Here is a 14295-nt window from a genome sequence, read left to right as displayed (position 1 = left end):
GAGCTCCCTTTGCTGTCAGGTTAACCTATCCCAGGTGGATAATTTAAACTGTCTCCCCTAATTCTGCTTGTTCGTTTTAAGATAGGGAGGAGCGGAGAAGAGAGCATACAGGTAATGGGCATTTCTGGAGTCTAATGACATCCGCGCGCAACTTTCGGTGGCCCAAAGACGCCGACTTGCAGTCTGGGTGGTCTATGGGAGCTTCGTTTTTGTTTTAAACGCGGTGTTGCTCCAACGGTTTTTCGTAAGTATGGGGTAATGTCATTTGTTCATTCATTCATTTTTAAACTGTGCGTTTCAGGGGCTGGAGCGATTTGCCTTGCACACGGTGGACGTGGGTACGAGTCCTAGCATCCCAGGTCCCCCGAGCACCTGCAGTAGTAAGTCCTGAGTGCAGAGCCAGGAGTAAGACCTGTGCATCGCCGGGTGTGACCCAAAAAGTTAAAATAAAATAAAATTGTGCGTTTCAGTTCTTGGACTGCTTGAACACTGGCAGGAAGGTTGTTGGAACCGATAGACTTAATTAATTTTTGATGGCAACTGCTGCGTGAGAAAGGAAATAGAATAGGTGTTAGAGTTAAAGTCTTTTTTTTTTTCTTCTGTTTCCTTTTGGGTCACACCCAGCGATGCACAGGGGTTACTCCAGGCTCTGCACTCAGGAATTACTCCTGGTGGTGCTAGGAGACCATATGGGATGCTGGCAATCGAACCCGGGTTGGCCGCGTAGAAGGCAAATGCCCGACCAGCTCTGCTGTCGCTCCAGCCCCAGTTAAGGTCGTTTTAAATAAATTTATTAGAGGTCAGAGAGATAGTACTGAAATAGGGCGCTTTCCTTGTGCGCAGCTCCCCCAAATTCAATCCCCAGCATTGCATGTGATCTCCCAATTACAGCCAGGAGTAATCCCTGAGTATCTGTGAGTGTGGCCCAGAAACCAAGTAAATAGAATTATTTGGTCAAAGAGATTTGACCAGCTCAGCAGATAGGTAGAAGTGAAGAACTTAGTCGCAGCTTTCTTGTGAGACTAAGTCCTAGGCACAGGAAAGCATCTGGTGCCTAATCCCCAGAACCTGAATGTACCTCACTTGGAGGACAGGCGAAGAAGAGGCTTTTGAAGAGTGCATTGGCAAGAAAGAGAATTTAATCCTATTTTTTTTTCTTTTTTGGGACTAGAGACTCATTTCTGACTGTCTCCTGAATACTGTGAGCAGCTAAGTAGCAGTTCTTTCTGACACCATTAAGAAGAAAAATGGTAAATTTCATAGGATTCTTTTACTTCTGTAATTGTAAGTTTAAGAAATGTAACAAAGAGCAATAAAACCTTATGGAAATTTTCATAACAAGATCGGAAAATGATACAGTGTAAACTGATGATTCTAAATAAAGCCAAGAAAAAAGTAAAATTACTTTAAAATTAATTACTTTGTTCACTTAAAGCACAGAATTGGCTTTTTATGGGAAAAGACTGATAGAGATGGGAGATAGAGATGGGAAGACTATAGCCAGATGTGATTATTTTAGTTGTTCCTTTTGCTCTTACATAAGGAGCTTGAAGAAAGCAATGATGATTTTACCCTGTGCACCCTTACTACAACACACACGCCTTGCCCTTGGTCTTCAGTCCTGCCATACTCTTAACTGCTAAATACTGTTGTAAAAGGGGAAATGAATAAGAAAGTGGCAGACTAGCATGCGCCCCCATGCTCCCAAACTCTGGAATGGAATAGCTATCAGAGTATGAGGGGGTCCCAAAGACACCAAGTAAAGCAAGTAGCTCTTGAAAGAGGTTATCTCTACATAAAGGATCTAGAAACATTGATGCTTTATTGTTATTTTTAGTTAAAAAATAAATTTTTTGATAACCCTCTTAGTAAAAACTTTTTGTAAAGCAAGGTAGTTTTTATTGAAATTTATTTAGATGGATGTGAGGGGAAGAACACAGGCTTCTCCAGAGTGAAAATAAGCAAAGAAACTTAGAGATAGGCAAGCAGAGATAAATGTTCAAGAGAGAACATGAGCTTGAAGGGCAAGTTGAAAACTGTTTTAAAAGAGACATTTTTCTAGAAGGAACCTTCCTCAGTGTAATAACAGCCATCTACATCTGTACTAAGCCCACAGCCAGTATCATCCTTTTTTGTGGGGGAAAGAGGGTCATACATACAGGACAATACTCAAGGGTTACTCCTGGCTGTGCACTCAGGAGTTACTCCTAGTGGTGCTCGGGGGACCATATGGGACATTGGGGGATCAAACCTGGGTCAGCCACTTGCAAGGAAAACGCCCTATCTGCTGTGCTATTGCTCTAGCCCCAGTATTATCCCTAATAATGGAAAACTGAAAGAATTCTCTGTGACATCAAGTACAAGGCAAGGATATCCAGTCTTCCCTTTAAAAGAGACATTCTTTCTGTTTTTCAATAAATATTAATAGTGTTGGTAAAATGGACAATACATAAAAATTGCTTTCAGATTATGAAAATGTCAAATTTAAAGTAATTATTCCCATCACAATATTTGCTCCCAAGTCTTTAGCAGAGATATCATTGTACCATAACATATTTATCTTCTGGAGTTATAATCTATAGCTGAAGTTTTTTTGTTTGTTTGGTTTGGTTTTGGGGACCACACAAAACAGGGGCTCATTCGTGAATGACCCTTGGCGGTGCTCTGTGGACCATGTATGGTATCAGGAGTTCGAGTAGGGAGTGGTCCTGTTCAGATAGTACAGGAGATAAGGCACATGGAAGACAAGTTTCTTACGTCCTGTACTCTCTCCAACCCTGAAATAAATTTTCCAGAAATATAAATAACTTGAACTGTTATTTGAACAGATAATCTGTGAAATCCTGATTTTATTCAGATTTTATCTTTAATATTCAACCAGGGAAAGAATACTGTTTATAAAGTCATCCTTGTTCTTGCATTCTGTTTTCTTTTTATTTATTTATGTATTTTTTCATCCCCCCTCCCCCTTTGTCTCCTTTTTAGTCCGTGACATTGCATACAGATGTTGGTGATATTAAAATAGAAGTCTTCTGTGAGAGGACACCCAAAACCTGCGAGGTGAGTGCCAAGATGTAGCTATAAACATTGAATTAATGCATCATGATAGCCATTTTGACGTTGAACTATCTAACCTAAAAACAACAGCAAGAAGAAAATTTCTCTGGGCTCATTCTCCACCCTAGAGATAAGCCCACATCTCGACCTAAGATGTGTACTCCCAGCTTTTTCTCCCCAAGGAGAAGCCTCTCTTCTCTCTCAATCATTGTTTCTTTCTCTCTCCTCATATTTCTCTAAGTAAATTTCTTTGAAACTATTTTACTTTTTACATTCAGAAAAAGTAAGACTTTTATATAAAACCTTTGTCATGAACAATCAATTATCATAATTTTTTATAAAATTTCCATTTTCCGTGTACCTTTTTGGAGGGAGGTGGGGCTCTTGTTCCACACCTAGCAGTGCTCTGGCTCTGCACTCAGAGACCACTACTGGCAGGCTCTGGGAGCCATATGGGGTGCCCAGGATCAAAACTGACATTTACCTTTCTTGATGTTGCAGGTGATTCAAAAAAATGGCAGATACAGCTATGAAGACTTAGCTATAGGGGCCAGATTAATAGTCCAGTGGGTAGGGCATTGCATGCACCCAACCCAAGTTTGATCCCTGTCACCCCATATGGTCCCTAAGCCCACCAGGAGTGATCCCTTAATACAAAGTCAGGAATAAGCCCTGATCACTACAGAGTGTGACCCAAATAGAGAAGAGAGGAGAGAGAGAGAAAGAGAGAGAGAGAGAGAGAGAGAGAGAGAGAGAGAGAGAGAGAGAGAAAGAGAGTTAGCTGCATATATTAATTTATTCAAGAAATATTTATGAAAGGAGTAAGCCCTGAGCACTGCTGAGTGTGACCCAGAGAGAGAGTGTGTTAGCTGCATATATTAATTTATTCAAGAAATATTTATGAAAAGCTGCTTTCCAGGATCTTATAATGATGAACAAGAGATTACTTGCCCTCATGGCATTGATATTCTAGCTGAGAAAATAGGTGAGGTCTGGGAGACTTCACTCTAAAAAAAAATAAAGTAATTCTAGGGTTTGAAAATGCCTTATAAAATATTCAGGTAGAGAAAAATAATAATTTTTTTTTTTTTAAAGGAAAGGCCTGGGGCTGGAGCGATAGCACAGCGGATAGGGCATTTGTCTTGCACGCAGCCGACCTGGGTTCAATTCCCAGCATCCCATATGGTCCCCTGAGCACTGCCAAGGATAATTCCTGAGTGTAGAGCCAGGAGTAACCCCTGTGCATTGCCAGATGTGACCCAAAGAAAAGCAAAAAAAAAAAAAAAAAAAAAAAAAAAGGACAGACTTGACCAAGAAAGTGCCATTTAAGCTGAGTTCAAAAGATAATCAGGGCACTCAAGTTCCTGAGAACAGATGTGTGGATAAAGAAGTTGTAGTATATTTACACAGTAGAATACTAAAGAGGAAAAGTTGCGGTTTGCAGTACCTTGGAGAGAGCTGGAGGGTATCACGCTGAGTCAAAAAGAGGACAAGTTGCTGAATAAATCTCACATGTGCAATTTTAGAAACAATGGGGAAATAAACAATGACCATTGACAGTAGCCTAAGAATTTGCATATAGAATTGAGTATGCTAAGTGGAAGTAAAGAGAGGAAAGGGTCCTAGAGATAGTGGTAGAGGAATACTGGTACTTTGATGACTGGGTTTGTGCAGTCCTGATTGTATTCCTGATTCAATAGTATTAAAATATACATATATATATATATACACGTGTATATATATATATATATATATATATATATATACTTTGTGTGTGTGAAGCAGAATAGGCTTTTTTTGTTTGTTTGTTTTGGGTCACACCCAGTGATGCTCAGTGGTTACTCCTGGCTCTACACTCAGGAGTTACTCATGGCGGTGCTTGGGGGACCATATGGGATGCCAGGGATGAACCCAGGTTGGCCGCATGCAAGGTAAACCCTACCCGCTGTACTATCACTCCAGCCTCAAGCAGAATAGTTTTGTTTTTGTTTTGTTTTTTGGCTTTTTTTTTTGGGGGTCACACCCGGCGATGCACAGGGGTCACTCCTGGCTCATCCACTCAGGAATCACTCCTGGCGGTGTTCGGGGGACCATATGGGATGCAGGGGATCGAACCCGGGTCGGCTGTGTGCAAGGCAAACGCCTTACCCGCTGTGCTATCGCTCCAGCCCCACAGAATAGTTTTTATTGAAAGAAATTTAGAGAAATTTGTCGAAAGAGAAAGATACATGTTCAGTAGAGAACAAGGGCTTCTCCAGAAAGAAAAACCCTGTATCGTTTTTTATTAAAAGAAAAAAGATAAGGGTTGGAGAGATAGTACAGCTGTTAAGCAACTTCTGCCTTGCATGACCCAACTTTGATCTCCAGCACTACACATGGTCCCACAAGAAGTGATCCTTGAGCACAGAGCCAGGAGTAAGCCCTGAGCACCAACATATGTAGCTGCGAAACAAAACAAATGAAATATAATGAAGGTATCTCTATGGAAAGAGATATAAAAACATTCCAGGATATGAGACTGATGGAGCTAACTTTATAAGCAGTAGGGAAACTCATTTTACAAGATGCAGAGCTAGGTTAGGCTGTGTAGTTTTTTGTTGAAGATTTGTATTTTGTTCCAAATAGAATTTGGAACAAAAAAATAGAATTTATTCCAAAAAAAGAATGAAGCCATTAAAATGTTTTAATTATTGTCAAAGTAATGCCTAAAAATCATAGGTTAAATAATGCTCTTAAAAATGTTCTTATTGAATGGTTCTTTATCTTAAAAGTATTTCTTTTAAAATAATTTCTCAATTGTTATTTTTACTCCCCAGAATTTCTTGGCTCTTTGTGCCAGTAATTACTACAGTGGCTGTATATTCCATAGAAATATCAAGGGTTTTATGGTTCAAACAGGAGATCCAACGGGTAAGTTATCTCATTAATTTTGAGAAAATTAGGTATGTGGTATAAAAAGAGAGAGATAAAAGATGAGGTAGCAAGAAAAATTCATATAATGTTCCAACACTCATCCCTTCACCAGTGTACAATTCCCACCACCAATGTCTCCAGTTTCCTTCTGACCACCTCCCCCACCACAGTAGCAAGAAGAACTTAAGCAGAGCTCTTAGCACCTCGCTCTTTGAAACAGAAATATGAAATATAAAAAATATATACTGATAACATGAGTGTTTTTGGTCTTTTGTAGAGATATTTCTAACGTCTTTGAAGCAAAATTTTTCAGGGGCTGAAAGATAATATAGCAGTAGGGCACTTGCCTTGCACGCAACTAACCCAGTTTTAATCGTGGCTTCCCATATGGTCTTCTGAGCATTGCCAGGAGTAATTCCTTAGTGCAGAGCCACGAGTAACCCCTGAGCATTGCTGGGTATGTCCCCAAAACAAAAAATAATAATGATAATTAAATAAATTAAAAAATGTGGAAAGTAAGAGAGAACATAGGAACTTTTACTCATATTTGGACCACGGCTTTGATTCAGTAGTAGAGTATATCTTTCAGGTGTGAACCCAGGATTCGTTCTCAGCATTGCAAAAATAAATAAATAAATTGTGAGGACAAGGTTTATTTGTATTTAAAGAATTAGACTGTAAATGACGTTGGGTCTAGAAAATAAAAAATTATTTCCACTTCAATTAAGTGCTTTGTTTGTCTTTACTGTAGGTACTGGAAGAGGAGGTAACAGTATTTGGGGCAGGAAGTTTGAGGATGAATATAGTGAATATCTCAAGGTACATCCACAGTTCAAAATCTGTGTTCTCTTGCCACTTACACTTGAAAATGTTGCTGCTATGCTATAGTAATGCAAGTATATATCACTACTAAATAAATATGCCTTTTCAGAAAGACATGGCAGATATAGCTGAAATTATATATTGGAATCCCATGATCACATGAATGTTGATATTTACTAATTCATCTTTGGGCTCAACCTGAAATTTTTCATCAGTAATCTACTGAGGGGGCTTAAAAAATGATGTTGGGCTGGATTGATAATACAGTGGGTATTGTACATAGCCTTGTACATAGCCAACCGGCTTTGATACCCAGAAACCCATATGGTCCCCCAACCATCTCCAGAAGTAATTCGTGACCACAGAGGCAGGAGTAAGCCCTGAGCTTGATACACCTGCATCTCTGTCATTGTCTCTATTGTGTCCTCATGAATAAAGATGGAGTTTTTCATAATGTGTTTTATTTGGGTATATTTGTCCATGTACCCAGATTTTTTTTTTCTTTTTGGGTCATACCCGGCAATGCACAGGGATTACTCCTGGCTCTGCGCTCAGGAATTACCCCTGGCGGTGCTCAGGGGACCATATGGGATGCTGGGAATCGAACCCAGTTCGGCCGCATGCAAGGCAAACGCCCTACCCGCTGTGCTATTGCTCCAGCCCCAAATGTACCCAGATTTGAGGGGTGGAGGGTGTTGGTTTGGTGCCACACCTGACAGTGCTCAGGGCTTACTCCAGGTGGCCTTCAGGACTATTTGGGGCGTCAGGGATCGATCCTGGGTCTGCCCTAGACAAGGCAAGCACCCTACCAGCTGTACTATCTCTTCAGCCCCCTAGCCTAGTTTTTTTTTTTTAAATGTTGTAATTGATTTAGTGGTTTACCATACTACTAATACTGGTTTTTTTGTGTACATAATTTCAGCACCACACCCTTCACAAGTGCTAGCTTAGCTTTAAAAAAATTTTTTATTGGGGCTAGAGTGATAGCACAGCAGGTAGGGCGTTTGCCTTGCACGAGGCCAACCTAGGTTTGATTCCCAGCTTCCTATATGGTCTCCTGAGCACTGCCAGGAGTAATTCCTGAGTGCAGAGCCAGGAGTAACCCCTGTGCATCACCAGCTGTGACCCAAAAAAGTAAAAATAACAAAACAAAACAAAAAAACAACGTTTAAATTTATTTATTTTAACTGAATCACTGTGAGATAAACCATCACAAAACTATTCGTGATTTAGTTTTAGTAATACAATGCTCCAGCACCCATTCCTCCACCAGTGTACATTTCCTACACCAATGTCTCTAGTTTCTCTCCAACCACCCCCTCCCTGCCACCTGCCTCTGTGCAGGATATTCTCTCTCTCTCTCTCTCTCTCTCTCTCTCTCTCTCTCTCTAGATTGCTCACTCTCAATTGTTCTTGCTTTCTCTCTCCAACACCCCCCCCCCCCAATTTTCTCTCTCTCTTCTTTCTCTCTCATTATGGTTTGCAATACTGGTACTAAGAGGTCATCATGTTTGCTCAGGGCATTCAGTATTTTTATTGGGAAGGTATAGCTAGAATAGTTTTTTTTTTTAAACTGGGTGTGGTGGTTTTGGGGTGTGGACATGACTGCCAGGGCTTTTTGAAATACAGGGAGGCAGGGGGAGGTAGGGGGAGGTAGGCTATCCCAACCCCTAGAAAGCCTGAAGATTTCAGTCACAAAATTTGCATACCTGAATTTTCAGCAGAGAGGAGTAAGTCGTAAGCATTGCTGGATGTGGCCGAAAAACACAAAACAAACCAAAATAGAAAATCCACCTAATTTTTTGGTCTGTCTTTTTCAGCACAATGTTAGAGGTGTTGTATCTATGGCTAATAATGGCCCAAATACCAATGGTTCTCAGTTCTTCATCACTTATGGAAAGCAACCACATCTGGACATGAAATACACAGTATTTGGAAAGTGAGTATCCTGCTTTTAGTTTTCTTTGAAATTTCAATATAAGGGGTTGCATAAAGCAGTGTGAAAACTATATTTTAATCTAGATTTGATTTAAACCGGGAATTCAAGTCCCCAACTTACCAGTCCTGTGACCATGGGAAAGTTGAGACCTTGGAGACTCTGAGGTCTGAGAGGAGACTAGGATTATGGAACTCTGATGACCGAAACTACAGCTGTAAGGACAACTACGACTACCCCCTCTTCTGTTTTTATTTTTGAGGAGAGGACTTTTAGAGCGCACCTAATGGTGCTCAGGGCTTAACTCCTGGCTCTGTGCTCAGGGATTGCTCCTGGCAGTGCTTGGGGGACCATATAGGGTGCTAGAGATCACCCCAGGTTAGCCAGAGCCCAATTTCCTACTTTGTAAGAGAGGGGCCAGCACTTTTTTTTTTCCCAACAGGATCAGGATCATTATGCAAATAACAAATAACATCTGTTTTCATCACGAAAACCATTTTACAGCAACTAGCAGATCTGAAATGCAGTGACAAATAATATGGACTAGGACTGGTGATTCCATTATTTCATCTAAGTTCTAGATACCATTGTCTTTTCTTTTTCTGAAAAAAAAAATGGGTAGGGGTCATGATTTGGAACCAGTGATGCTCAGAGCTTACTCCTGACTCTGTGCTCAGGGATCATTACTGGCAGGACTTGGAAGAACATTTTGGGTGCTCGGGATCAAACCTAGGTCAGCCCTGTGCAAGGCAACACCCTGCCTGTTGAATTTTCTACAACTCATCTCAACATGCAATAGAAGAAACGGAACCATACATAAGAAGTAAGAAGTAGTGGGCTGTTGGAAAGGCAGGCCCACGAGCTAATAGGATGCACAGATGTCATTCAGTGGACTGGGAGTGGCTTCCCTAGGCTCTTCCGGGACTGATGGGTGAAGGATGAGCAAAGGATGAGTGACGATGGACTCCATCATTGTCTGATCTCTCCCTTTACGGCGCAGTCGTGGTTGTCCTTACTGCTGTAGTTTTGGCCATCAGAGTTCCATAATCCTAGTCTCCTCTCAGACCTCAGAGTCTCCAAAGTCTCAGTTTTCCTCCTTGTCTTCTCTTTGTTGCCGTGCTCTCTTTCTATCTTCTTCCTTTGTGCTCTTCTTCTATGTGTGTTATTGTGCTCTTTTTCTCTCTGTCTCTTTAGTCTCTGTAGTCTTTCCTCTGGTCTCTTTTTCGGTGTCAGCCTCTCCTCTCCAGTCTTGGTAGTCTGTCCTTTTCTAACGTCGATCTTCTACTTCTAACCTTGGTGTTATGCTCTTCTTTTAAGTCCTCTATCTTCTGTCCATTGTGCTCTGTCTCACTCTCTCTGTCTCCTGCTCTCTAGTCTGCTGCGGATATCTTCTTCAGTCTCTGGTCTCTTCTTCTGACCTCTTCTAACCCTGTGACCATGGCGAACTTCTAACCATCTGCCCCAACCTCCCTAGCCCCTTACAGCATAGTTTATATAGAAATCCTGTAGGGTGGGATACAGAGGTGGGGTTGAATATTAACAGATCAACAAAGAGAGGTAAGGCCAGTCACTCCTGCAGGAGATCAACTCAAGGACAAAATCTCATCTAAGGAGATTACCCCAGATTACTAGGATGAGATTCCATTCAAGGTGTGTTGCTTTCTTCTTTCCTCAGCTAGTAATCCACTTAAATAATTGTAGTAAATTTACTTCTAGTATTTCTAGCAATGCCATTTTGTATGAGCATAGTAAGAGATATATCAAGCTTAAAGTTTGAGTCTTCCTGAGGACATCTCACTATATATTTCAGACCACAGTCCTCAGGCCAGGTTAGGCTTTCCTAACCCCATCAGGGTCCTTTTTCAGTTGCCTCTTTTGGGCCATGACAGAGTTTGTCCATGACTGTTCTTTTAACTTCCAGTTAAGTATTATTGCACTTGGCCTGGTCCATTTCCATTTCGATGCCAGTGTAGCTCACAGCTTGTCCTGGGTCCATCAGTCTCTTATCGGGACCCTGCTCTTGGAGTGCTAGGAACTAAGGGCAACTGAGGCTTACGGATAGTAAATACGGATGTAAGTAAATATGGATGCCCAGAAGTAAATATTATTTTGGAGTCAATTAAGTCCGATGTTACATAGCATAGTATCAATTGTCTTTCTGTGTCTATACAAAAAGGACATTACTAAATAAACCATACAAGTGACATAAAGAAAAGAATAAAGCAATACAGAATTATTAGTTGTGCCTCAGTTGCTCTGTTTTAGGAGTGGTTCAATAGACCTTAAGCTCCCTGCGGGAGCAGCAAAAACAACCCAGTGTTATCCAACGCCTGCCCACTGTGTTATCACTCTGCCCTCCTTTTAAAAGTTGTAAATTTTTATTGTGATTCATGTACATGGCTACAGAACATTTTCTTATGTGTTTTGATGTCCACAGTTACAGTGCCTTCACCACCAAAAATCTGCTTTGTTGTTTTTTTCTCTGAGTGTCTCTAAAACCTATTACCCTCATCCAGTGATCCACTCCCTGCCCTCTTCACCCCCCACCATAGTAAGAAGACACCAAGAGGCATTTCCCAGCACCACATCTAGTCCTAGCACCACCAGGTGTCATTCCTGAGCACAGAGCCAGGAAGGAAGTCAAGTGTCTGTTTCTTTGACAAATATTTACTATGTGATGAGTAAACGAGGAAAACCAAGAGATAATTTTAGACTGTTAATTTGAATGAAAGGTTAATTAAAAATAGAAGACTCGGTACCTGGGAGATGACTCAGGACTGAGCACATGCTTTGCACGTGAGAACCCTGCATTTGATCCCTGACACTGAATGTTTTTTCAAGAACCAGTGGGAGGGGCCAAAATGATAATCCAGCTGGTGGGGCACTTGCCTTGCATGCATCTCACCTGGGTTTGATCCCTGGAATTTCATATGGTCCGTCAAGCCCACCAGGAGTGATTCCTGAGTGCGGGGCTAGGAGTAAGCCCTGAGCAACTTTTTTCCATTTTTTTCAGTGGATCCAATATGGTGATCAAAAACCAAAAATTTAAATAGAAGACTTACTAGTCTGTGTTTGTAGATAATCCAGGTTTCTTTTATTGTATTTTTTCCTTTAACCCACGAATCACGAATCACGACCATCATGTTATTCGTCGATTGCCTCGAGCAGGCCCCAGTAACGTCTCCTTCGTCCTAGCCCTGAGATTTTTTAAAAAAGTGCCATATTCAAGGCTCTTTCAGAGTTAGGAGAATGAGACCCATCATTGTTACTGGTATTTGGCATATTGGGTACACCACGGGGAGTTTGCCAGACTTTGCCGTGTGGGCAGGTTACATTCGGTAGCCTGCCAGTTTGTCCAAAGTAGGAATGAGATATTAAGATGTCGCTTCCGGGAGCTGGGTTTTATAGTCTCTGAGTCTTGGCCGTTGATGGGATTACACGGATTACACGGCGCCAGGGGGCCAGTTGGTGGGTGTGACCCCCCATACTGGAATTCGGAGGATCTGGGTGGAGGATGCTCAGCCCGATCCGAGTAGGCTTGGAGATCTCAGCCCCGGGACCTGCTTTCCTTTGTTCCTCTGCCGGTACCTTCAGGTGTGCGGAGAGTGGTCTCAGCATGGTGGTGGCTGGTCCTGGAGGTCTTCGGCTGCCGGAGCCCTGGTCGGGGCGGGGAGGAAAGCTCAACCCACTCCCCTCCAAGGGGCCCCGGCAAGGACAGCCAGGCGCAGGGGCAGGAGACTACACTGTTCTCTTCCGGGAGCTGGGTTTTAACCCACTATCCAAAATTATTGATCAGGGGAGTTGGGGCGATGGTTCAAAGGGCTTGAGCATGAAGCTGGCATAAATGGAGCACTGGATTCAATTCACAGCACTGCATGGATTTCTGAACACTGTCAGGTGTAATCCTGGTAGTATACTCTGCACCACTGGTGAGACCCCCCCCCCCCCACCAAAAAAAATTAATCAGTAACTACCAAAGTCTTGTCTTACTGGATTTGTGACAAAGCAAAGCATTTAAAACAAGAATTCTTATGAGTTTGCAAGGGGATGTGGTTTGGGCTTATATCCAAGAATGCTCAGGGGTTACTCTTGGCTCTTTGCTCGGAAGACCATATGTAGTATTAGGGATCCAATCTGGGTCGGCTGCAGGCAAGGTAACAAACTTCTATACCATCTTTTTGACTCCTAGGACAGGGATTCTTAAAACTTCAAATCCATTAACTCCTTGTTTATGAGTGTGCATTTTTTCTGGGAAAATGATACATAGCAGGGTCACAGCGATGAAGAAGAAAAAAATAAATGATCCCTGACTACCAACCAGCCTTTGCCCCTGTTCCTCCATTCTCCCATTCTCCGTCCTTTGTCCATCACCTTGCTGGCCCTGGGAGGTGGTTCTCAACCACCAAAGATATGTGTCATGCGTGCCCACACTCTTTGAACTCACAATTATATATCTGTCTTTCTCTGTGTGTTTCCTGTAGCAAAGGTGGAAGTCTTACAACTTTATGCTGACTACCAGGTAGCTATTCTGTGTGATAGAATATTAGATACTTTGGTTAGATAAGAGTATAAGATGCTTAAGACAGCACAATATTAGATACTTTACTGGGAGTATTCCTACCCATTGCTTTTATATAAAGGTATAAAAATGAATTTTGCTCCATGTCTGCTTGGTCTGTATCTATTTTGTACTTGATTTTGTGTAGTAGATATAGACCAAATTCATTGGAGAATTTATGGAACTGTGAAACTTCTCTCTTTCTCTTTTTCTTAGGACTAGAATTTCTATAGGAATTGGGATATTAGTCAATCTGACAAAATTTTAATGTACTATATTATTTCTCTTGCAGAGTAATAGATGGTCTGGAGACTCTAGATGAATTGGAGAAGTTGCCAGTAAATGAGAAGACATACCGGCCTCTTAATGATGTACACATTAAGGACATAACTATTCATGCCAATCCGTTTGCTCAGTAGCTTTAATAGACCTGGGCAAATACTTGGCAGACTATTCAGGGGACACAGCTATGTTATTTACCCAGCTGTAATTATGTCAGAGATTGCCGCATCTTCCTGCTTGTTTACCATTAACAAGGAGTCCATGGTACCAAGAGAAGACAGTCATATTTTACTCCTATTCTTGGAGTGTATTCTTTTCCTACCATTATTATTTCATGTATTTCTATATGTTTAATTTTTTGGGGAGGGGATCATACCCAGCAGTGCTCAGGAGCTATTCCTGGTTCTGTGCTCAGGAGTGAACACTGGTAGTGCCCTGTGATCCAGGCCTCCTGTGTGCTTTTTTTTTTCTTTTGGTTTTTTGGGTCATGCCCGGCAATGCACAAGGGTTACTCTTGGCTCTGTACTCAGGAATAACTCCTGGCAGTGCTCGGGGAACCATATGGGTTGCTGGGGATGGAACCCAAGTCAGCTGCATGGAAGGTAAATGCCCTCCCCAGTGTGCTGTTGCTTCAGGCCCCTCCTGCATGCTTCTTGCATTCAAAGCAGGCAATCCTGCCTTCTGAGCTATGTTTCTGGCCCCTTCTCATCCTTCATATAAAAGCTTA

At 41.8% G+C, this 14295-nt stretch overlaps 1 protein-coding gene across 1 annotated transcript; it reads left to right on the top strand.

The window, feature by feature from the left end:
- The first annotated feature begins 27 nt into the window (after positions 1-27).
- PPIL3 (peptidylprolyl isomerase like 3) lies at positions 28-14030 on the top strand. Its single transcript, XM_056111833.1, has 7 exons — positions 28-111; positions 1172-1250; positions 2986-3060; positions 5874-5967; positions 6722-6789; positions 8613-8731; positions 13579-14030. The coding sequence occupies exons 2-7, from the start codon at positions 1248-1250 to the stop codon at positions 13703-13705; spliced, it is 486 nt and encodes a 161-aa protein (XP_055967808.1). The 5' UTR covers positions 28-111; positions 1172-1247; the 3' UTR covers positions 13706-14030.
- Positions 14031-14295: the final 265 nt, after the last annotated feature.

This window comes from Sorex fumeus, unplaced genomic scaffold, assembly GCF_029834395.1.
Source record: "Sorex fumeus unplaced genomic scaffold, SorFum_2.1 ptg000014l, whole genome shotgun sequence".
Lineage (NCBI taxonomy): Eukaryota > Metazoa > Chordata > Mammalia > Eulipotyphla > Soricidae > Sorex > Sorex fumeus.
This window is presented reverse-complemented; position numbering and strand designations above follow the sequence as displayed.